The sequence below is a fragment of the Poeciliopsis prolifica genome, unplaced genomic scaffold (assembly GCF_027474105.1).
Source record: "Poeciliopsis prolifica strain line A6 unplaced genomic scaffold, Auburn_PproV2 SCAFFOLD017, whole genome shotgun sequence".
In the NCBI taxonomy this organism is placed as follows: Eukaryota; Metazoa; Chordata; class Actinopteri; order Cyprinodontiformes; family Poeciliidae; genus Poeciliopsis; species Poeciliopsis prolifica.
In genome coordinates, this window is record NW_026562392.1 from 1113257 (window position 1) to 1138236 (window position 24980).

Sequence of the window (24980 nt, forward strand, 5' to 3'; positions counted from 1 at the left end):
AATCCCACCCTGGCGTTTTGCATGGAGATTGAAAGAATTCTCCAAACATGCATTAAAAAATCAAGGCAAGACTCCAGATATGTTTTTGATGAAGAAATAACATCACAACATAAGGCTTGAAGATGTTGATTTTACAGAATATTAGCCCTTTAACAATACGGTGAGCTTGATATGTGCATGTGCTTAAATCTGAAACCAAATAATAAAACACACAAAAAATACACTAAGATCACATGTAAAAGACAAAAATCAACTTTTATTTTTTGGGATATTACTAGAGCTATATGTATTGTCTGACAACAGTTATCAACTACAGAATATTACAGTGATGTTTTTTTTTTTTTTTCCTGTTTGTTGCCTTTTGGTCCAGTAGGATTTCTGTGGCTGATTCTGCTCCAACACTGAGACACATGCACATCATTCACCTGAAAACAGCTGAGTAAAGACAACAGTCAGACACCTGACGGTATGAAGAGAACTGTCATTTTGCCCACGCGACTAACACATCCATACAGGATTACTACGGTCATTATAAGGCTAGTTTTACTGTACAACTATGCACCAAAATGTTCTAGGTAAAGAGAGCACCATATTTACAACTCTATGTACATTTGGTTCTTCAGGAAATCTCCGATGAAACTAAAAGTTGACGGCGGCCGCTGAGAAGCTGCTCATGTTTGGAATCGACAGAAAAAGTGAAGCTAATGAAACGTCTGTACAGATAGCTGCAACACATGCTATAGCTTATTGCCAATGCCCTAAAACATGGCCGCTCCTCCACTTTCTGCTGACTCTCATATGGCTGATTTTTTAAAAAACAAAACAAAAACTCACACCGGCAAGAAACAAATAAAAACAACGAAAAATCAAACAGCAGACATTTCATAAAATGTACATGTTTAAAAAATACATTTTTCATCTTCATAACGCTATATGTACACAACACATGACTCAGGAGCCGCATGAGCAGTGAGCTTTGGGAGACTTTCTGGTGCGAGGAGGAGAAAACCAAAATCTATCAGCTCATTTTCTCATAGCTAATGAGAATAAAATAAAAAAATCGGACATTAATCTGACAAATTTGACTTTTTACAAAAAAGTCGGAATTCTGACATTAATTTTAATCTTTTAAAGTCAGAATACTGAGAGAGAGAGAAAAAAAATCTAGATCCTTACTTAAAATTTCAGGATTTTGACTTTTCTTAAAATTCTGTATAAAGATCAGAAATCCAAGAAAACGTCAAAATCCCAAGAAGAAAGTTAGAGGTGACACTTTATTTGACTGTCATAAACATGACTTAACACCTGTTATGAACATGAAGGACTCTTCATGAATGTTTATGATTGTTGTCATCAAGTGTCATTCGGTAAATAAAGTTGCATTGAAACTTGAATTAAAAGTCCATTAAAATGCTCATGATTCATGAAGAGTCTTTCATGTCCATGACATCATGTTTTATCTTGCTTATGACAGTGTTACCATGTTGGAATCTCAAGAAAAAAAATCAAACATTCTGATTTTTGTTCCCCTTAGAATTCTCTAATTATGTCAAAATCCTTTGAATTTGTTATTTTTGTTTTATATTCCATACCAATGTCAGTCTGAAGCCGACCAGGAACCCTGGTAAGGAGCTCCGGGTGCCACATTTAAATAAATATTAATGTATGTGCATATTTTTTTTATCTGTCTATATCAGAGGAAACTCATTTAAAGCAGTTGTTACAAAGCATCCTGCAGCTGTATAATAATCCCTCTCTGAAAAATGACCGGTTCTAATTATTAGCAGCCAATATGATCATCATTCATGTTCATGTGTAGATTTTGATCAGAGCTTTAAAGCTGCAGAGGAAAGTCTGACAGGAAGAGGAGCTGCAGATTGTCTGAGTGCAACAGGAGGAAAAGTAGAGCTGAAGAGTCGGATGTTTGTGTCTGGACTCAGACATCAGGAGGAGATTCTGCAAAAATGATTGTTTTAATGGAAGGAATCAACATTTTAGTAAAAATATGAATAAGTTGCTGTCCTAATGCCTGACACTCCAGCCAGCCTTGGACTTCCCTCCTCCTGATGAAGGAACATGATGACCTTTGAACTTCACGCTCATTAATAAAGGCCAAAAGGAAGTGTTTGTGTCATCTATGGCTTTACATTCAGGGAGGCCTTTCCACCAGAACCAGGTTCAGTGTTAAACCAGTTCCTCCAGTTTTCACCCAAGCAAACTGGTGGGTCACTGGTTCCATTTCAGCATGAACTCTTAACTGGGTCAAGATTTTGAACAGCTTGGAAATGGGACTAAAAGTGGGCAGAACCAGAATATCACACTTTCTGTAATTCTGCCTCATTAGAGGTAAAAACAGTAAAATCAGAAGGTTTATAGCGACACAGAGGACACAGAGGACACTTTGGTGCTGCTGTGGTTAATGTCTGGACAAGCTGGAACATGTCAGTGGGACCTCATCATGAGTCTGAACCATGAAACCTGTTCTGGTGCTGTTCCTCCACAGCTCAAACTCCCAGAGCTGTAGAACCTAACAGCACCAGATGAATGTCAGACAGGCTGACAGAGCAGAAGAATCGGGTCCGACTGGAAACTCAAACCAGACCCAGAACTCTGAACCCGAATCTGACTGAAGCTCTGCTTTCCATCACATCCTGCAACATTCCACGTTGCAGTTCAGATTTGACCCAGGCCTGGAAAACTTACGACCAAAAAAGTCGCCGAGCTGTTCCATCAACAGACATCATTTCACCTAAATTCAGCTGTGAGCTGTTTAAGCTCATATAAAAAGCGATGTACAGTGGTTTCACTTCTTTATCAAAATGGACTCAATTCTGACATTCAGCTAAAGAACGATAAAGTGCAGTTGGTTAAAAAAGAAATAACCAAAAAAAAACAAGTGAAAATGGTACAAGCAAGCAGCTAAAACCAGCCGTTTAAAACAGAGGAGCTGAGAGGAGGTGAGAGGAGGTGAGAGGAGGTGGGTGGAGCAGGTGGAGCGGGTGGAGCAGGTGGAGAGGTGAGGGGTCAGGGCCTCAGATGACCTGGCAGCAGCTGGCTGGAGCTGAGGTACACAGCAGAGCGTCTCTGGAGCCATGCTGGATGTTAACAGAGATGCTCTTCTCACACAGAGGTAGGTGCAGTACGCCGTTTTTCAGGCCGTTCATGTTGCCGTGAGCGTCCCTGCTGCCGGGCGGCGCCCCCTTCTGGCGGAGGTGCAGCACGGCGTGGGAGCGGGGCAGGCCGACGGCGGGGAGGCCGATGGAGTCCAGGCTGTTGGTGGAGCCGATGCAGATCCTCCATGTCGGTTTCTCCTTGATGCCCCGGGGGTCCAGGATGACCTTGGCCCCGCCCCCGGCTCGGCCCCCGCGCCCGCTGCGCTGCTGCAGATGAGAGCTGAGGCAGAGGCTCATCAGCTTCAGACTCTCCACCAGCTCGGTGCTGCGGCTCGCTGTGCGGGAGGGCCGGCTCGCCGTGCTGAGGGCCGGCTTGGTGGAGCTGCTGCAGCAGCTGGAGGGTCGATCCTGTCCCTGGTGGCCCCCGCCGGCCCCACTGCCACCTCCTCCACTGCTACCACCTTCCCTCTCCCCGTTACCAGGGGGACTGCCTCTGTCGGGGCCAGAGGAGCCGCCACCCTCCGAGGGGGGCTTCCCTTGGCCGGAGCTGCTGCCCCCCCCAGTACCACCTTCGCTGCCGGGGGGCCCCTCGCTGCTGTCCCTCCGGTTCCAGCTGTAGGTGAAACCCGAGTCCTTGTCCAGGCGCCTCCTGTGGCTTTCTGAGTCATCGTCGCTGGTCTCCGAGCTGGAGCAGGATGACCCCCGGCCCTGGCTCTTGCGCCTGTGGTAGCGTTTCTGCGTTGGGCCGGGGGACGCGGCCGAAGTGGCCCCGGAGCCCACACCCCCTGCCCCGCCGGCGATGTTCATCTTGAGCCGGCTGAGTTTGGGCGGCAGACCCTCATCCATCTCAAAGTCGTCGTCCGACTCACCCTCCTCCTCAAAGATCTGGTTGAGCACCGGGGCGCTCTTCCTGGAGGTGAGGCGGTTGGTGATGGAGGGAGGTTTCCGCCGCAGGATCACCTGGGTCGGCAGGGGCGACGGGTCCTGCTCTTCCTCCTCCTCTTCATCTTCCTCCACCCTAACAGCCGTGCAGAAAAGACAGGGCCAAATCAGCAGAGGATCAAAAAGAAACAAATACACCAGATTATTGGATCTCCGGAGTTCTGATTTGAGAGGAGGTTGAGGTGAACTCTGACCTGAACAGACAGGCCCTCTGCTTGGCCCCTGATGTGGAGGGACCTGCAGCTCTGAAGGTCCCAGCAGCAGAAGATGCTGCTGCACAGGCTCCCTGAAGCAAACAAAATACAGGACAAGTGTTACAGAAATGCATGCATGTACGCACACACACACTCACTGTGAAAGGGGCACAGGCAGCATCATAACACTCACACACCTATTTACAAAGGCAGAGAAAATCAGTCAGTGACAAGAGCAGCCTGAAGCTGCTCAGTCAATCAGCTCATGTGGATGATAAAGACCCTCTGAGTTATTTTATCCATTTAAATCTCATATTTAACAGGTTTTCAGGATTCCCCTTGTTCATCTCCAGAATATTATTAAAGGGGCAGTGTTTTCCAGGCACATAATGCCATTTTATAGCACAATCCACTATGTTGCCTTCAATTGTTAGAAAAATGTTGTATATATGAGATATGACTTAATTATTTTTATTTTCTAATTAAACATAATGAAATTGGGCTTCTTTGTCTTTAAAAACTCCTGCTTTTTCTGAAACTCCACCTTCAGGAAGTCATCATGGTTCCTCAATGTTTTTACCAGCGTTGAGCTAAGAAGTAACTCTTGTAATGAGCTCAGCAGACGAGCAGTTCCACCAGGTGTTTGCTAATTGCTGCTGGCTAGTCTGAAGGAGCTGAGTGGGAGGTTTTCGGGGGAGGGCTGCACTGAGGCAGAAGCTTGGAAATTTCAGCTGTGAGGAGGAGTTTGAAGGCGGGGCTAGGTCCACCAAGGCGTTGTGCCCAGCCTAATGGTTTCTATGAGAGATTAAAGGATTTCTCAAACATGCATGAAAGCAACACTTTACATATGTTTTTGATGAGTAAATAACATAACATGATGTGAAGCTCACAAAGGCACATGTTAAATATAACTGCCTCTTTAAAATTTGAAACATCCTATCCAAAAACTCATCTATGAAATGAACTCAAAGACAAAACATTCTGGATCAGAGCTTCTGTCTATTGTTTGTCTGATTGTTTGTCTGATTCATCTTCAGTAATATCTAGATATACTTCCTGGTCTTCCTAGAAACAACTACACATGTCCACTCACTAGGAGGCAACATCATGAGGGAACATCTTGTAGTGCCATTATTACTACATTCGATGGCTTTGTTACGGTTTTGAATCTAAAGGACAGGTCTGGTCTAGTCACAGTAAACCCCTTCAATCACTTCTGCACATGCGAGGTGAAACATGATGAAAACCTGAGCTGAGTCGGTGACCGTGGCCTCCTCCCGCCGGCCCAGGTCCATCATGCCTTTGGAGCGGTGTCCGTTCAGCAGGTTCTCTGCGCTGCGGGCCGGTGACTGGGGGCCCCCGGCATGAGAGATGGACGAGGAAGCCAGAGAGTCCTCTATGTCCTGATGCATGTCCATTCTGGTCGGCCAGGACTGCCTGCAAACACACATCACACACATGGTCTGGGTCAAACAAGAGAACGCCTTGTCACATTACATTTGGCTAGAGTGAAAAACTACTGACGTCTATCAATACAAGAACTGGTAGCGGTTTCAAAACTGCTCTGATTAAGTAAACCACAAATCAACACCAGAGGAGGAAGTGATCCAAACTTAGTGGTGAATCAGATTCTTTAAACCAACGACGAGATCTCTGCATGTGTTTGTGATTTCAGCTCAGTGTCCTCAAAGCCCACATTTTTCCTCTAGTTCTGACATAAATAATGTTAACTCATGTTGTAGGATGTTGAGCTGACTCAAGAGATGTTCAACCATAATTATCTGATCACTTTGGAGCACAGTGACATTTTATTCCAACTTGGTCCTTGAATCATTTCACTGATTGGCTGAAACCCCAAGAGCAGAGATCAGGAAGACAGTGGATGCCAGCCTCACTGGTACTGCTAAGATGGCTTCTCCTCTACTTATGCATATTCAGGTCAATGTGAAGAGCAAACTATCAAAACAAACAGTTCAAGCAGTTTTAGAGGAGATCTCACAGTTAAGCTATTAATGAGTAGCTCTGGTCCTAAATGCCTCGTTCACATGGTAAGATTTTTATGCCAATTTTTCCTTCCGACAATCTTGAGGACAATACATTCATCAGGATGGCTTTTAAGATCAATTTAGGAGATGTGTGGTGGCCCTTGTCTGCTGCAAAGGATGGCAGGACCGCTCCAGTCTAAAATTGTTGATATTGAACATAATGGATTGTCTTGGCCCTATATGGCAGAGTGTGTGGTGTTCCCTGAGGACAAACAAGGATGCAGCCTGCTGACTGTGTCATGTAGCCAATCAGAAACCGAGCTGATGGAAACACAGAGTGAATTTTAAATAAAGAAGACAAAACAATGGCCATGGTTCACCAGAAAGTTCAGCTGATGTCATTGCATAATTTTGTCTCTGCTAGACATAATCCACTTGAGACTTTTTGCGAGGTTTTCCATCTCACATCTGAATGTTGGTGACTGAAATCGGTGTGTGTACGTGTGTGTGTGTGGTTTGTTCCTCCTGCTGTGTTGCTCGTCAACACCCACTGTACGATCAAACCTGTTATACCTGTACAATGTTGTGTTTTCTCTCAGCTTTTAAAACTTGACTGAGAATTTAAAAATCCTGCAGAGACTGAGGAGTGAACCCTGCGAATACTGAACCACTGTATGAAATTATTACAGTCATGTTATTATTGCTTTTGCTTCAAATAAAAGAAAATCATGTTTTCAGTTAGTTTTGAATATTTTACTTTGCTACAATCTCCATCTTGTCTCGGTGTGTAAATATGCAATATTTTAACTTGTGACATTAGGGCTCAGGTTCCTGTGCAAGAAAACACTCCCACTTTGGGTACAAGAAGCACAACACACACCTCCAGATGTCAGTGTGGTGTTTGGCTAGGTTACAATTGTTATGTACACAGCACTGGAAAATTTGCTGACACACACCTTCTCCCCGGTGTCTTAAAGCAGGTATGCCGTTAATGAGAACCTGGACATCCAGGTCACCATGGCAACAAACAGCTGCTTCAAACTAATTCTTCCAGTTATGTTGAGCAAAATGTGTCTCCATGTGTGATCCTGTTAGGTCTCAGAGCAACAACACTGGAGAGGAAGCGTGGAGCAAATAGCTGAGGGATGAACCAAACAAGGACTCATCGTCTTAGTTTATAGCAGCGTGAGTAATGGCCGAGGTCCAAGCTATCGCTAGCACTGCTGGGAACTAAGAGGAATGTGGAAACTAACAGACATTAGAAGTAATGATGGAAACGATGATGAGACACAGATTGCTCTGTAGCTCAGAGGTTTTCTTTGCTCCAGTTCTCTGATCCAAGCAGGTGGAGGCTTGCTGTGACAACAACAGGGCAGTTCCACACTTCACACAGCAGCTGCGTTTCCACTGACCAAATAATTATGTAATATGACATTTCGAAAAGGAATTTGTTTAATGGAAGTACACCAATTTGGAAAAAAACCTTGATTTTCAATAAGAAAGGTCTGTTTTTGGTCAGATCAAAATTGGTTTATTTTGCAGAACTGCAGTGGAAACAAGTTTCTACATCACATGAGTCACATGACCAACAGCTGGATCTTGTCACTGGCTATAGGAAGTAGTTGAAAGTTGTTTTCTAATGAAGTAACACATGGACAAACATGTTCACGTGTGGTTTTAATTGTGTTTCTTATTTAATGGAAACACAGCAATTGTGGAATCACATTCTTTCTACATTAGCAGAATACTGACAAGGTTTTTGCCCACATCTGTAATGGAAATGAAGCGAGTGACTCAGATCTTTACTTTGACAGTGACAGTGATGTTTAGCTACCACAGGTTCCTCACGTCTCTCTCGGCAGCAGAGGAAGCCGTTACCTGAATTGTGCCTTCATGTTGCTGGGGCTGGAGGAGCGGGTCTGGACCTCCTTCTCCTGCTTTTCCCTCAGGATCCGCTCCGCTAACAGGTAGTATGTTGCTGTGATGTGGTTGTATTTGTTGGTCTCCAGGGCTCTGGAACAGAACACACATGATGAGGAGAGGATACAGGGCCCAACAAATACACTGAATTGATACAAGATATCATCACTGCCCTTAAATAATGATTTGTCATTTTTTGACAGTGATTTTTTTTTAATTTATTTATTGCCTAAATCATATTTTCAAAATAAAAAGGGAAGAACTTTTTGTTTAGATAAAATCACTTTTGGCAAACAATGACTTTGGCCATTATTTAGGAAAGTGATAGTTTGTGAAACTGATATCAGCAAAGCTGGCTAGCTAACGTTAGTGATCTGCCTCTGTAACAAAACTTTTCACCTGGTCCTTACAAAGAGATTTAGTCCATCTTAGCTACACATACTAAGCTAGTTACATACTGTGTGTTTTGGAAACTAGTTTCCGTTTATTGCTAGCTGTTTGCCACCTAGCTTGGTGTACCAGCTAATGTCACCTAATATTTGTGTGGGGAGCTGGTCGTGGTCTCAGTTGTTCTTGACTCACAAGATGACTGTGGCTTTTACGTAAAACAGAGCAACACAAAGCAGTGCAAAATTACAAAGTGGAAGGAAAATCATTCATGGTTTTAAACAGTTTTCTACAAAGAAAAAATCTGAAAAGGGAAAGCTGGGAACTTTGGTTTTCCAGCAGCCTCTAACAGGTTTTCTCTCACCATACAAATAGGTGACTTCCCATTATCATGTTATAACCGTGGATTCTACCCAACGGTGAACACTGCAGTATGTTTTATGAGCATTAGTTTAGAGGGAAATGAAACGTACTCCACTATAGCCTCCCGGTCAGCGATGTCTCCCAGCACCATGCGCTGGATGATGCTGTTATGCTCCTCCTCCGACAAGTTCTTGTGGGAGACCAGAGGAGTGCTGTACTTGGTGGCAGGTGAGGGGTCCACCCCCTGCAGCCAGGTGTGGCTCTCAATCTCCTCCAGTGACGCTCTGCGCTTGGGGTCCCTCTGCAGCATGCGGTCTATCAGACTGGGACGAGATGGAGAACATATTGAGAAAAGCAGAATATGATACACTAAAGGTCAGAAGAGAAAGAGATGTCGTCTGACTGCTCATATCGTCTCCATATTTTTCACAATATTTTTTTATTGTTCTTATTGTTTCTTTATATGAAAAAGGTTTAATTCTTCATAATTTATTTATTCTGGTGTTTTGGCTTCTTTTAGAGGTGCTTTCATTGGAGGAAATAATTTCCATTTTTGGGTCTAAACACAGAGTTTAGACCCAACATTCAGGACCAGTGACAGATTTAGAGGTTTTTATTGGAGAAACATTTATCTTTAGAATATCTGAGGTTTTTCTCAGCACATGAACACAAACACTGTCTCACTCAAACAAACACATCCTCTAATAATTATGCTTGGTCTGAGCCACAGGTTCACTGGTGTGAGCCACACATGGAAGAACTGAACATACAGTGTGTTGTGTTCAATGACAGTGGGAGATGTAGACATTGATGGAGCTGAGGATGCTACACTGCAGCTGGGGAGCATTGTTTTTACATTTCTTCTAAATAGTTTTTTTCAGCAGAGCAAGCCATTTTTTTCACAATATTTTTAGTTAGTTAGGCATAAATTTACAATTTTGTAAAACATTTTTGAACATTTATTTATTATGTATGCATTAAGTAATAAATGTTCTTTTGGAGTAAATTCACCCTTACTGTTCAGTTTGCTGTTCTTACATTTCTATTTTTATTAAAATTTTTACTTTAGTTTGAATAGCAATTCTTAAGCCTGTCGCAATAAGTGATTAACCAATTAATTGTATTTTGTGTTATTATTGTCTTTATATTTTAGATTTATGGTATATTTTATTTTATTATTTTTAGTTTTTGGTTGTATTTTACTTTGGATATTTAAAATATCTTCCAGTTCCAGCAAAATTATCGTTCATTAGTCTTTGAGAGGGCAAACTTGCAGTATGCCTAATGGCATAATGCAAGTTTGACACCATTTTCAATTAACGTAACAATAATTTGTTACGTTAATTGAAAATGGTGTCAAAACGATACTATTGTTTATTGCAATAATTTCCGGGACAATTTAATGTCCAGCAAAACATGCGATTCACCTTTAACTCTGTCTTAAGATGTGACTTAATAACAAACATCTGTCCTTCCTGTCTTTTCAGAAGGAGAGGTGCAGGACTGCTGACACACACAGAAAGTTGTCTTATCTGTTATTATCTTTCACCACAGGTAACACTTGCAAGTGTAAAATCACAAGATACCACATTTTCTGAGGGATGTGCGAGTGGTGCCATGGAGAATACAAGCAGAAATGTTTTTGATGAACAAACGAATCAGGAGACAATCACTATCTGGTTGGTCACCAGGGAGTAGTGGACAGACAAATGTCTTCCACTAACATGGAGACAAGCAGAGGACAGATGGAACGATCCAGAGAAGACGCATCTGCATCACCACTGAACAAGATAAATAAAAATGACAGAATTTGTCTGGTGCCACAGCAAAACCGGGAACAAGTCACCAGAGCAGAAAAAGAGAAAACAGATAAAAACCATCAGGTAGCTCAGGCATAGGGACAATTCTTCTGGAGGTCTGGTTTCTACTAAATGTGTTGGCAGAGCGCCATCAGAGGCTGAGTATAGAGAGCTGGTGCATCGCTTTCTGTTATGGTGTGGGAAAAATCTTCTCAACTTGATGATTGTAAATGTTAGAAGAAACAGGGTCAGATCAAACCCCGTTTCCATCATGAGAGAAGTGAAGCCGGTGGAGAAGAATAAATATCTCAGACTGGAGACGTGTGAACATCGTTCTCCCACCAGGATGCCAATGGACCTTACCAAGCTCCACCCACAACCGACCAAGAAAATCCCACGTGGCCGCAAGTCTCACAAACAAAGCCTCGCGTCACTTTGTTTCTATGTAAACATAGGGTCTTCCACTCGAACTGATCGAGTATTTCTGAGTCGATTAGTGCATCATTTCTGCTGGATTTTCACCAATTATCAGCTACAACAATGGACAGAGGAACTAACAAGTTCATGTCATCTTTTTTGGATGACATCAAGGTGTTTGAGCCACACGATGCCTCCAACATTATGGATGGAACAGCAAAATGCTTTTGGTCGATGAGAAAAACGGCAGTGATAAACCTCAGCATCAATACAGCCGTGGACAAAATCACTGATGCTTATTGTTCTTGCAAGGCTGGGTAAGTCGGGCATTCATCGTTTTGTAGGTTACTTTTGAAATCAGTGGGTGATTCCTGTTGTTTGTTGGCAAATGTTTGAGTGTGCTGGATTCACTGTTCTCGGTGCTAGAGTGCTAACACGAGTAACAATTTAGTCAAAAGTCTTTTCTGCTAAAATAAAGCCCTTTATTTTAGCAGAAATAAAAAATTTTATGACTAAACTGTCAAAAGCCTCTTCTGCTAAAATAAGATCTTTACTGTATGCCAGGTATACATTGCATATTGATCTGTTTCGCTAACGTAAGACTGTGTAGCACTCAAGCTTCAAGGTGTAGAATTAGTACTGCCACTATTATGCCGTACTTAGCTAAAAGGAGAACATGATGGATGTGTTAATTATTGATTTTCTTTTTTTCAGAAAGAAAGAAAGCAAATCAATAATACTTACACCAGCACACACTCCTATGTTCTTGTTGATCCTATGAATGCTAAGCTGCTCATGCGGTCGTGCACAAGCTTTGATCCAAGCAAGGCATTCTGCTTCTGATTTTGGAAATCTGAACTTTACTCCCACAAATACACTCAGGATACCTGACACCACCAGTACAGATTCCCCACTGGCAATGGAGAACCATTCTTTTTTGATTATTGATGCGAAAACTACCTGCCGTTTTTTTTTCTTCTGTAAAATGTATTAAATTAGTCTCAAATGTGTTGTGAAAATGTACTCCTTTTTTCTATCTAAAATGTCCCTAATACAATGTCATATAAGGCTCTCACTCTTCCTTGGTTTTCTATTTTGTGAATCTGAAAGCTTCCATGCACCTTTCATTTTGCATTTTGAATTTCCCCCACTGAGAGCAACAAAGGTTCTTTCTAATGGAACCATGGAGTAAGTCTTTAGAGTGCCATAAACAGCAGAAGTAGTTAAAATGTGGAAGTCATGTTGCTAAAACTATCACCAGAAGTGGAGGACGTGTACAATTGTAGCTGAAGCAGCTGGGATGTTTTGTTGGTGCAAATCCCAACATTTCTGCTGTGAAGCTGCAGCCAATCAGATGGCTCAAATCTCTTCTAATTCGCTGCTCAGTGCAGCCTGATCCTCAGTGTGAAAACAAGATGAGCAATTCCAGTCTTTTTATATTCTCCATTTATGAAAATCTGGCCTTTACAACATGAGAATCATGTCTTCACCTGGATCAGTGAAAACCAATTATTTGCCGTCTTAAGTGTAGAATTAGCACTAAAGAAACATCAATTAAATCTCCTGTTGTCCCTCTTCATTCAGCTGCAGAAATGCGCTGGGCAGCAGGTCTCGCTCATCATGCAGGGCTGGACTAATGTTGAATGAGGCCTTGAGTAGAGTTTGACTTAGGGGCCCCTCTTTCTGCTAAGAACATCAGCATCAACATGGATTTAGTGAAACCTGGAGAGAGGCCTAGTTTAATTGTAATCGTAGTTTACTAAGAACCATCAAAGAACAGCTAAAGATTAAACTGAGAGAATTAGATTGTTCATATGATAACAAAACAATCTAAATATGAAGATTGGTCTTTGAACTTTTACAAAGTAAACTTGCCAGCTCCTTAAAATCTTACATTTAAATGTTCAAGAATTTATAATTTTTTTAATTTATCTATCCTGAAACCATTAAATCAAATTTAACGGTATCAATATCCTCTTAGTTTGTTTATCCTTTGGGACGGTTCTCAGTGTGATCAGCATTACATCGTGCTTAAATTCATTGACTTTATTTGGATTTAACAGCAGTGCAAATAATTGATATTTATTTTAATTGTATTTATTTTATTTTTCTTATACTCTGTAGTTCTGGGTTTAAGTATTGTCAGCAATGTCCTCCAGTAACATAATTAATCAGTAATATTTTATGTTTCCTGTCAAATTACGATCCTTCATTACAAAACCTCAACCTGAGGGAAACTCTGCTTGTCTAAATAAAAAGTGCTAAATAGATGAAGTTTGATTAAACGTCATTTTTCAAAGGTACGTTCGGATTAAAGTGGAGAAAAAAAACTTCACCTTCATAAATAATACATGCATTCATGGTGGATGCAGAATGAAGAGGAGAGGATGGCGGATCCATACTTACTCTCTGCAGGCGCTGGAGACGTGGGCTGGTACAGTGTATTTACAGTCCATGATCATGGTGAGAGTCTCGCTGTCGTTTGCTTCCTGGAAAGGCGGCTGGCCGCAAACCAACATGAACAGGATCACGCCAAGGCTCCAGATGTCTGAGGCAGGAAGACACACAGAAACTCCCATCAATCTAACAAAGAGAGACCATGGACAGCAAACACCTCCCTGCCACAGTTAATACATAAAACACTGCAGCCAACAGCCCAAACTAACAGGAAACTGCATCTGCTAACAACAATAATGAAGCATAAAGAAATGATTCAATTTAGCAGAGAGACAGGATTAGCTTTTCAACACGTTCTCCAGTTGACAACCACAAACCTCAGTGGAGTTTAAACTTCAAAGGGATTTCCTGAGATGGAGCAATATTGTCTGACATCATTAGGTGGATTGATAATAATACATGGCTTCGTTGACAGAACTTTCTCCCTGTCCAATTTACTAAACTACAGATTATGGCTGAAACAATTAACCAGACTGATCAATTATTGAAATAATCAGCAACTTATTTAGTAATTGATTAATCGCTAACTGGAGTATACAGACTAAAAGATTAAATTTTCTGAAGCACAAATATATATATATATATATATATATATATATATATATATATATATATATATATATATATATATATATATATATATATATATATGTTTGTCTGTAAAACTGTTCTCCCCAGATTTCCTGTGGCAGTTTTAGCTTCACATAGTTCAAATTACATAAAAATAAAAATAAAGAACCTCCTGAGATGTAAGTCTAGCTGAAATCAACGTGTGTTTTTCACATGTTGAGGTTAGAAGGATTTTTTTTAGCTGCAGATGTATCATTTGCAACAAATGATCAAGAGTTCACTAAAGAAATGCTGTTATTGTATTTTAGTCAATAAAAAGTTTATTTTATCATTTTAAAAAGGCATTGAACTATTTGTTGTTGTTGGTTTTTTTTTTTACATATTTTAATTTACTTTCAATATTGTATAAATAAGCATAAGTGGTTAAAAGAAGTCTATAGCTTGAGACAATTTTTGTATCCAATTAATTGATTAATCATCTGAATAACCAACTACTAAATTACTTGTAAACTGCAGTTATAACTTATTTACACCATACACAGATCTGAACACAAACCCACACCACAATGTCAAACAGATCCCTTACTTTACCATGGTAATGTCAGGGTTTGTTGCTTGTTTGCCTTTTTCATTTCCTTCGTATCATGAAAAACTATTTGCATGGCCTTGTTGCTGAAAATGTGCTTTAAAAATAAAGCTGCTTTGCCTAGTAACCTAGTGATATGGACATGTTATTAGGGGAAAAAAGAATAAATATCAATTTAGGCCACATTGTGAAGGGGATAACGGTCAAAACAATCTAACTTTATTATGACAAGGTTGACACACCCATCATTTCTGTATTTTGGTAGTTTGTGTCCTCCACTGTAGAGCACAGTGAGTTTACAGAAAATAAATAGTCTAATTATTTCACATTGTCTTTCTAGTACCAAACGCTTCTTGGTGTGTTCCTTCACACAACAGCATGAGAACTCTGCTTACAAAACCTGGTGCAGCACAGAAATGCAACGTTTAATGTTTGTTTGCACAGCTGGTGGTTGAGTGATGTTTTTATGACAAAAGCCACTAAACTGCTGAAATGAGCTAAGCAAATAAACTTGAACTGGTCACCGGGACAACTCCAACATTCATCCTCTTTAGGTATAGGATGGTGAATCAGACTTGTTAACAAGCATGTTGCTGCTAAACATATGATGTTTCACAAACTCTCGGCTTCTACAAGATATTCACATGCACTGGGGGTGCACCTATTTATCGGCGCTGATTTCCTTAATTTTGGGAGAGATGTGAGCGACTGAGACTTACATGTGAAGCAGAACTTATTCTACATTCTTATCTACCTCAGCAAAGGTCTAAAAATCTGACAATGTCCTCTTCTGCTCTGCTTTTAGAGAGGTTTTACTGTTAGCCCGGTCCATCAGGTCATGTCTGCACATTTGCAATCAACAACAGTTACCCCGCTGTTACCAACTCAGTGACATTCTTGATATAGCAACATTTCAGAGAAAAAAAAAATTGGTAATGGTCAAATTTGGAATCAGCAGGTCAAACCAGGAAACTGTAATTAGTGAACCTCCTCTGACAGGAGAGAGCTCTTCGTGCACATCTGCTTCTCCGCACATTCATGCTAACCACATCCGCTGAGCTCAGGTTACTGCTGCATGGGGTCATGTGGTTACTAGAGCCTGGGTCGGCATGTTCTATCTGCAATCTGCAGCCTGGAGCTCCTGTTGCTAACAGAATAACTAGTGCTGCAGGGACTTGATTCTAGTTTTTAGTGCACAACAGAGTGATCATGTGCTGGCATCCCACAGAACAGATCCCACAATGAAGAACAGTCACTGTGGCCTGTAATCCTCTGGTTAACAGCATGTTCTGCTTTTCATCCAGGAAAATTTAAAGAAAACAATTCCACCTTCAAAACAAGTCCTCGCATGGCTGTTTAAATTAATTTTAATATCACTGTTTGTTGTTTTCTTTGGATGTGAACTCATCAGTCAGCTCTAGGTTTCTCTAATTATTATTGCCATAAATTCTTTCCCACTTTGGATCTGGTCTTACTTGTTTTACAGCCATATTTTGCCATGTAATTGCACAATCAAGTAACTATGTTACCTTCAGTTGTTATAAAATTTTGTATATAATCAAATATGAGCATTTTATATATGCAGCATATCAAATATTTTATATATCAAATATACAGCATTTATATTTGCAGTATATAAATGCAAATATATATATATACATTATATTTGCGTTTATATACGCCAAATATATAATGCATTTATATTCAATAAATAATGACACCTTGAAATACGGCCTGTATCTCTTTAAGGACTCTAGATCTTTCTGAAATTTCAGGAAGTCATCAAAACAACGCGCCTCAGTTAACCCTTTAAAGTTTGCTAATTGCTGCTGGTGATGTTTAGCCAATCAGAAAGCGAGCTGATGGAAACATGGAGGGATATTCTAAATAAAGACCACAAAACAACAACCATAGCACAACTGAAGGTCAAGTGGACATCAGAAAAGTCTATTGTTTTTTTTCTCTCTGAAACATACTCCACATATTATCACCATAGTTTCTTCTCAGTCGGCCATGTTTGTTTACCCTGAACTCACATTTGCTCGAGATGTTTTGCGAGATTTCCCGTCTGACTCACTAAATATAATGTGTGAGGTGTGTTCCTCCTGCCTTGGGGCTCGACACCACACACTGTACGACCAAACCAATTTTTTTTTATCATCACATGCATATCTGTGTGTGAACCAGATTTTTATATACTTGTGGGGACCTATTTCTGTCTACATGGTGGGATGGGACCACTGCTTCTTGTGGGCAAAAATCCTGGTCCTGATGAGGCGAATGCTGTTTCTGGGTTATTCTTTTCCAATTGATACTTAGAAAATGTGTCAAATTCCTTCCAAAAAAAAAAACAAAACAAAAAAAAAACAACCCTGCAAAACACTGTGATTTACACATTCCTTTCCAGACGCAAATCTGATTACTTTACTTCTTTAATTAAAAATTGAAATGCTTAGTTACTGTTGAGTGAATAAGCCAAAAATGTTTTTCGGTCCTTAAGTCCTTTTGACTTTATGATTTCGGTCCATGTGACAAAAAGTACTTGCTAGGAAAAGCGTGAGTTTGCTGAAAAGCAAAATGTGACCTAATTCTGTGCTGGTGGAGATGTTTCAAACTTTACCACAGGGTTTCTGCACATTACTTCCACTTGGCTGCTAAATATTCCAGTATCTTCTTACTGGCATTACAGTTCAGAGCAACATGCCGTACCTGAACAGTAAAATGTCTTCAAGAGAATTCCATGTGGTTTTGGGATTTTAAGGACAAATTTCTACGATGTAATTGCAGTTTCCTCAGTTGCACCTTTCAAATTTCTGATAAATACAACAGGCTAAATTTAAATGTACTCACTGCACTGACATGAGAGATTTTTCAGCATCAGTGGCAATCTCACAACACACATACTTAAAATAAAAAAAAGACAACGTTTAACCGTCCATATTGTTTCTGTTTTAAATAGAACAAGTTGGCGTGAAAGGTATGATGTCCTGTAATGAAAGGACAACAGTAGTGTCTGCTCTCTACTGGTCTCCATGGGAAATCAATGAGACAGTTAATTCAGTTCAATGGGACTCCCACAGACATGATGAGATTGAACACAGCTGACCTTACACCACAGACCCAACAACAAGATGAGCGTCAGGCTCAGCACCCTGCACCATCCTGCAGATCCAAAGGTTCTGCTACACAGAACCCATCAGAACACAGTCACACCACCGGGTTAGAAAATAGCCTGTTGAGATATTCCGGCTTTCTTAGATGCATTTTTAAAAAATATCTTAGATATGTTTTGTGAGAAAAGTCCATGAATAGATACATTTTCCATAAACAATTTGGAGCTTTAATCCACACAAAAATCTGAGAATAGAAAAAAACTGAACCAAAACAGTCAGGCTTCCTTACATAAACTTCTAGAAGAGGAACAGAGCTCATGTTATCTTTGTGGTTTAAGTACATTGAATATAAAACTAAGAATGATGCATAAAATATCTTGAGTAGTTTTCCGTCTCCATGAGCTCACTTCCTCTTCCTGATAAAAGCGGTTCTCTCCTTTGACTCAACTCAATGTTACTGCTTAAAAAAGAATGGTTTTACACAGCCAGAGTTTCTGGACGTAAGAAACCCAACAAACCGGTGGTAAACCAACATGGACCCTTTTAGTGCTGGAGCTGATGGGTGGAAAAAAACCCAGCGAGAGAAGGTTGATCATCCAAACCACACTGACCTTATGCCACTGTAAAGAAACGGCTCATATCCTGTTTGCTCGTGGGCTCCAACTCTTGAATAATTTCCTCTAATTAACAGCGTAACTCACTGCGGACCGTCGCTTTGGGTTGCTACGTACCTACGGCTGGAGCGTCATACTCGTCGCCAAGGAGGATTTCAGGAGCCGAGTACGCCAGAGAGCCGCAGCTGGTGGTAAGCTTCTTCCCTGGCTGAAATTTGTTGCTGAAGCCAAAGTCAGTGAGCTTCACCAGTCCTTGTTTCTCGAAGAACACCACGTTCTCAGGCTTCAGGTCCCTGTGCACCACATGCAGTCGGTGGCAGTAAGAGATGGCGTGGACGATCTGGGCAAAGTACTTCTTGGCCAACTCCTCGTTCAGGCCCTCCTCATGTTTCATGATGTAGTCAAACATATCCCCCCCATCCCCCAGCTCCAAGATCAGGTACAGCTTTGTCTGAGTGTCTATCACTTCGTACAGGCGCACGATGTTGGGGTGCTGCACCAGCTTCATGCAGCGCACTTCCTGAAAGAGGTGGCCCGTCGCCACTGTGTCCAGCTTGGTCTTGTCGATAACCTTCACCGCCACCTTCTCCCCGGTGAAAACGTGCCGCGCCAGCTTGACCACAGCGAAGTGGCCCCGCCCCAGCGTCTTGTCCAGATCATACAGGCCGGCAATTTTACCGTCATATCCCCGCTTGAAGCCCGCCATGACTGGAGAGGGTGTCGGGGACAAGGGAGCGCCCCCTGCAGGCCGGGGCAGCTCGCTGGGCTCGTGTGGGTCCAGCTTATTTCGGCTCATCCGAGGCTGAAGTGGAAACCCATGGCTCCAGTTTCCTAAAGGGAAAGAGACACAAAGTAAGCGTACGACTCCTGGCGTGGTTAGGTCAAGCATTTCCTCAGTCTGAGGATTTTAAAGATTTACTGAAGGGTTCTTTTTCCAGACTGGAAAGATTACGCTGGGGATGCAACTACTGATTCTTTTAGTTATTCTATTAATCTATTGACTATTCTGACAATTAATCGGAGAAAAAAAAAGGGTAGATTCTGGAGATTTTGTCATTTAAGACTTTTTTATACTATATTAGAAACGCTGCAGTATGTCATTTTAAATGAAAAAAATATATTTTTAAGAAATTTGTTAAAATCATCATTATGTGGTGACAGTGCTCTCTGCCTTCAGAAATACACCAGTCAGAAACAACCAATCAGAGTCAGGAGAGGGCTTCAGGGCTTCAGGACCCAGCGCTGGGTCCTGAAGGGCTGGGCATCCCTGGTTTAGTTGAGCCTGCTTCAAATAATGGCTCTTTAAAAGGGTTCAGAAGAACATTGACATGCTGAGGAGAGATGGAACAAAAACATGCGGGATGTCACCACTGCTCTGGCCTTCCAAGAATGCTAAGGCTAGTTATAATAGTCACAGATGGTGTATAAATAGCTTTCTTTCTATAGTAAGTTGTTCCTCCTCAATTAGCATAATTAGCAGTGTGTACGGAAGATTGATTGACAACACTAAGCCCCGCCTCCTGGCTCTGATTGGTTGTTTTTGACTGGGAGTGGTGATTTTTGCAGATTGCAAAAGGAAGGAGGTGGGAGATCTTGTTGCTTTTTTTACAGATTCTCTCACATTACACTGTCATGACATGGTGACATTTTTAATAGATATGGAAGAAATATATTTTTGTAAACGTTATACACTGAAGCTTTAAAAGATGCAGATAATTAAATTCAAGACAGAAATCTGCAGCACATTAACAACCTGGTCACACAAAAGTAAAACAAATTAAAAACAGCTTAAAAACAATGACATTGACTAATAGAATCACATTGCAAATTTTTAAGAATCGCTCAAAAATTTTCCTCAGTTACCAGGTAACTGATTACTAAATTAGTTGATGTTTATTTCAATAATTGAGTTAATGTTAATTAGACTGACTAATCGTTTCATCCCTATGATATAAAGATGAAAGAAGATTTTTAAACCTGACCACGGGATGCACAAATCTGAATTTAGTGTGGAACTTTCTCAGAAATACTTCAATAATAATAATGATAATACTTTATTGATCCCCTAAAGGGAGGTGAGGGTGGTTGCTTAGCATAGCAGACAATACAAATAAAAAAAATAAATAGTAATATGAATAAACATACAACAATAAGCTTTAAAATCGAGTTGGAAGTCTTAACTACACAATACTTTCTCTTTGCATTATACGGAGGATTTATTTCAAAACAAATCAAAACCACTGAAGTTTTCAGAAACTAATAATGTTTTAAGGTTTCCTCCAGCCTCCAAAACTGAACATCTGGGAACTTGTGCCAAATCTCCTTTCACTAAAACTCCAAGGCAGGATTAAGGTATGAGTGTTTCATACAGTCAGACTTTCAAACAAGATTTTCACTGTATGATAATCATAATTACTATGACATGCGAACAGCTGGATATCCATGCAGCAGAAGCAATATTTCACAATAATGTGTCCTGAACGATACCATCAGCTTTCAGCAAGCTCTGCTGATCCACCTCCTTTGCTTTTGCTGTATGGTCAGAAAACTGGGCAGAGAGACGTTGGAATCGGGAATATGGTCCTTGACCTTTATGATGGACTTCCTCCTTCTCTCTGAATCAAACCATAACAAATGCTCTGTCCACTTAGTCAGACAGAGTTAATAAGCGCAGAGATCAGAAAAACCTGTCCCATAAAGCTCAGGCAACCAAAACAGTCTCCTTGGTGCTCATGTAAAAACTCAACAGACACAAGATGGAAGAGCTACTAAAACCACATGAGCAGCATTAAATTAAATCTCCCATTTATTGCGCAGTTCTGTGCGCAGTGCAGCAGATTCAACTCTTCATGAAGGGTCGGTCCAACGTTGTCCAAGGCCTTGAGCAGAATTTGACTTCGGAACCTCTCTAGCAGCAGCGTTTCAACAGAAATTTAGTCAATTCTGGGAGAAGAACAGAGGATTTAAGCTCTGGCCAACCTTAAAAGCTATCAGTGATAATTATTGTTTACTGAGATATATTTCTGATCAAAAAGAGCTCAATCTCAAAGACTAATCTCTGTTCAGGTTGTACCTGTGGTAACAAAACTAACTATGAAGAAATTTCTATTACATTTATATATTCTTGGTCTGTGTCAAAATATTAGTATTTATGGGCCCCTGAAGTCTTGGGGCGCTTTAAGAAGCTGCTGGTTTAATCTGGATTAAACCAAGCGTGAATAATTGATATTCATCTTAATTATATATTTTTTTGATTTGTTGTTTTTAAGACTCTATAGTTGTGGGTTAAATAGCATCTTTCTGTAACATAATTTACCCAGAAATATTTTGACATTTCATTACATTACCCTGCTCTCTGCAAATATCCTATTCAACTTCTCTGGAATTTGGGGTCACAGTTCAGATATTATTTGACCTGTTGAGATGCTAATCAGCTGCTGCTACTTGCAAAAACAATACACTGCTGCCACAGCTACACTTCATAACAACTGTCTAAGAGTAAACAGAACAAAAAAAAATGTACTAGTTCACTTTACAGCATGGATGCTATAATAAATTGGGACCATTTATAAATTTATAAAACTCACCCATAAATCAACAGTGAGCTGGCAGAGGTGTTGTCAACGATCACTAACATTCAACTGTTTGCATAATTGGAATCCTGAGCTGATTACTCACTCTCCACAATAAAATGTAACGTCTCCACCCAATTCTTGCTTATAAAAGCCACTGATGTTTGTAGTATGATTATTACATTTTAGGAAAAGAACAGACACCATAAATCATAAACATAAATCTAATCACATTTATGAGCTGATGTCAACGTCTGGCCGCAGCTGAATCCATTCTATTACACAGCATGTCTCTGTTTCCGGTCGCCGTGAGGAGGTTGGGCTTGTTTTGACAGGATGGCAGCTGCATTAGCCTACGAGCTACTCCACATCCGCTGCCTCCTGTTGGGAACCGCAACTAAATTTTAAGGGACATAAGCGACCAAACAGACACCGTCCAAGCACAGAAGTGTTGGGAGAGCTAGCTCAATAGTCGGCTAGCTCAGTTAAATTAACAGTTAGGCTAACATTACCACAGACTAGCTCCTGTATTCATTGATTTAAATCGTTAGCTTCAAGTCCAATTGCAGTTAAGTAGATTCTTTATTAGACACAAGCTCACACTAACAACCACACAAAACCATTTACAACTGCGTTACACCTCCGCGGCCAAAGGAGCTCTGAGACAGCAAAGCCTCAGATATTACACTGAGGCTTTGCTGTCTGTAATCGTGTAGCTGTTAGCATGCTAGAGTTCCTGCGGTTCTTTGCGCTCCGCTCCTCAGTCTCTTCGGCACACATTAGACCCAGGACCTGGCTTTCGCCTGTTACCAGAGCTCGCGACAGATATTTGCTGCCATTAATAAAAAAAATCTGAAAAGAAGAAAAGGTCAGCGCACCTTGTTTTTGGTGACCGCGGCACCCATGAAGCCTCTAAACCCAAGATTCATCCGTAAGACGAGACATCGCATCGTTAGCAACCGCTGCGCTGTTCGGAATGGCTGTTTCCTCCCAGCCGGGGCAGGGGGCAGAGAAGCGACGTTCAGGTGCTTAACATAGTGTCGATATTTCCAGACAACCTTATTTACTCGGAATAATTTACAAAGTGGTTCACTGCTATTAAACTATTCCCGTTATTCGACCTCAGCGGAGAAAACAAAATAATATTTTAAATCCATTCACATTTGTTAATCAGCAGAAGCTTCAGATACCGTTTAATTTTGTTGCATACTTAAACTTAAACCACACGATCTTACCAGATGTTATTGAATGCAGCAAAGGAGCATCATCAACCGCATTCAGCTTTGACGTCAAAGGGACTCTTTTGATGTTAAAAGACTGCAGCAGGATAAACAAGCAGCTCAATTTTAATAAAAACTGTTTAGCCCATAATGACGTTGTAATTTGCATTTTAAAATTTATTATAGGGATACGTGAAGCACAACACCCCATATTTATATGGACATAAAGCAGTACACTTTATGTCTCTGTGGTGTTGCATAATTTCCTCCCAGACCAAACACGTTATTGTGTGTAAAGCGCGCAGCGACAACCAGAGACGAAAAGTCAGATATGTTCATCTAATTACAGATCAGACCAGCATCCCTCCTGCGCCTCCGTCACACCATATCCTCACTTTAACTTAGTGGTCATGGTTGCAAACCCAATACCCCCTTATACACGTCACAGATTAATTAGATTGCAGCACATAAAATTGATTTATCCAACAAGCTTTGTGGCTTTTTGGGCCAGTACATTGAAGAGAACGAGGCACCAATGATTTTTTCTGCTGACCCTCACCTGGCACTGAAGATGTGTCAGCCACACCGTGATGCAGCTGATGAGAACAGATTCCTTGCTTGCACATTAAAACGAGATAAAGATTGAGACTGGAGCTTCTGCTATTTTTGGCTTCCACAAAAAGTAGAGACATTGTTGGGCCTTTTTTGCCAGTAATGTGGCGTGTTTTGTATTTATTTACTTATCCCTAGACTGGTCCTCTGTGATGTGCACGCCTAGAAATTTGGCTGGCGGTGACCAATGGGGGGAGTTTGGTTTGTGTTTTCCTGAAATCAATTATTTCTTCCGTTGTTTTAGATGCGCGTTTTCACGGTCGCGCACACACGCACATAGAGAGACAATTCACCTTTACAACTTTAATAGAAAAATGAATCTGAGTCACCACATTTTCTGCAGGCTACTTTTTGCAGGTAAAATTTTGAAGATAAACTAAAACAAAATTTTATGTTATGAACTCAATTTCTAAAAATAAAGCTATATTTTCTTCCATATATTCCAAATATTTTATCATCCATGCATGATCTAAAAAAGCTTTTGTGTTACGGTGATTTGGAATGAAACTTTTTAATGTGTCAAACACATCGGACACGAATGCCCACCAGAATACACTATACTGCTGCTTTTCTTTCCTCATACGCTAGATGGCGGTGTTGCCATAATTTGGCGTTCTGTTGGTTCCTGGCTGTTCTATTAAGGAATTTACTGCTTCCTTCTCAACTTGATGATGAGGTGAAAAGAAAACATCGTGTGTTTATTGTCCACTCATTAACTGAAAACAAATGTCTGTCTTTATACCTATTGTGTCACTAAACCACAGGAAGTTGACAATCCTTTTTATTTGCTTTTCTTCTCAAGACTCTCAAGCAAAACAACAATGAGGAAACAGATAGGTTCATATCCTAGTAAGGTCTCTACTTCTGTTTCACGGGAGATTTCTGACAGAAACTGAAAAGAAGGGGATATCAGACCATTAGTCCGATTCCAGAGATGAAGAGGATTAATATGAGTAAATAATGTTTAGTGTTGTTGTATTGCTGTCTACTTGACCAAATGAATGATTGTGTCCTGCTGTGGCTGAGATTGGTGAACTCACGATGGTGTCACCATATCCTGGATTTGTCTTCAGGTGGAATAATATGTGGGTCACTGTCATTTTGCATGCTGTTGTT

The 24980-nt window shown here is 40.8% G+C and overlaps 1 protein-coding gene across 1 annotated transcript; it reads right to left on the reverse strand.

Moving 5' to 3' along the window:
• Positions 1–236: 236 nt before the first annotated feature.
• Positions 237–23003, reverse strand: snrka (SNF related kinase a). The gene is made up of 8 exons (XM_055042066.1): positions 22911–23003; positions 18578–19291; positions 13527–13668; positions 9015–9227; positions 8113–8247; positions 5497–5686; positions 4250–4341; positions 237–4131 (listed from the first exon to the last, which is right to left on the reverse strand). Exons 2-8 carry the CDS (start codon positions 19254–19256, stop codon positions 3033–3035), a joined length of 2550 nt encoding a protein of 849 aa, XP_054898041.1. The 5' UTR covers positions 19257–19291; positions 22911–23003; the 3' UTR covers positions 237–3032.
• Positions 23004–24980: the final 1977 nt, after the last annotated feature.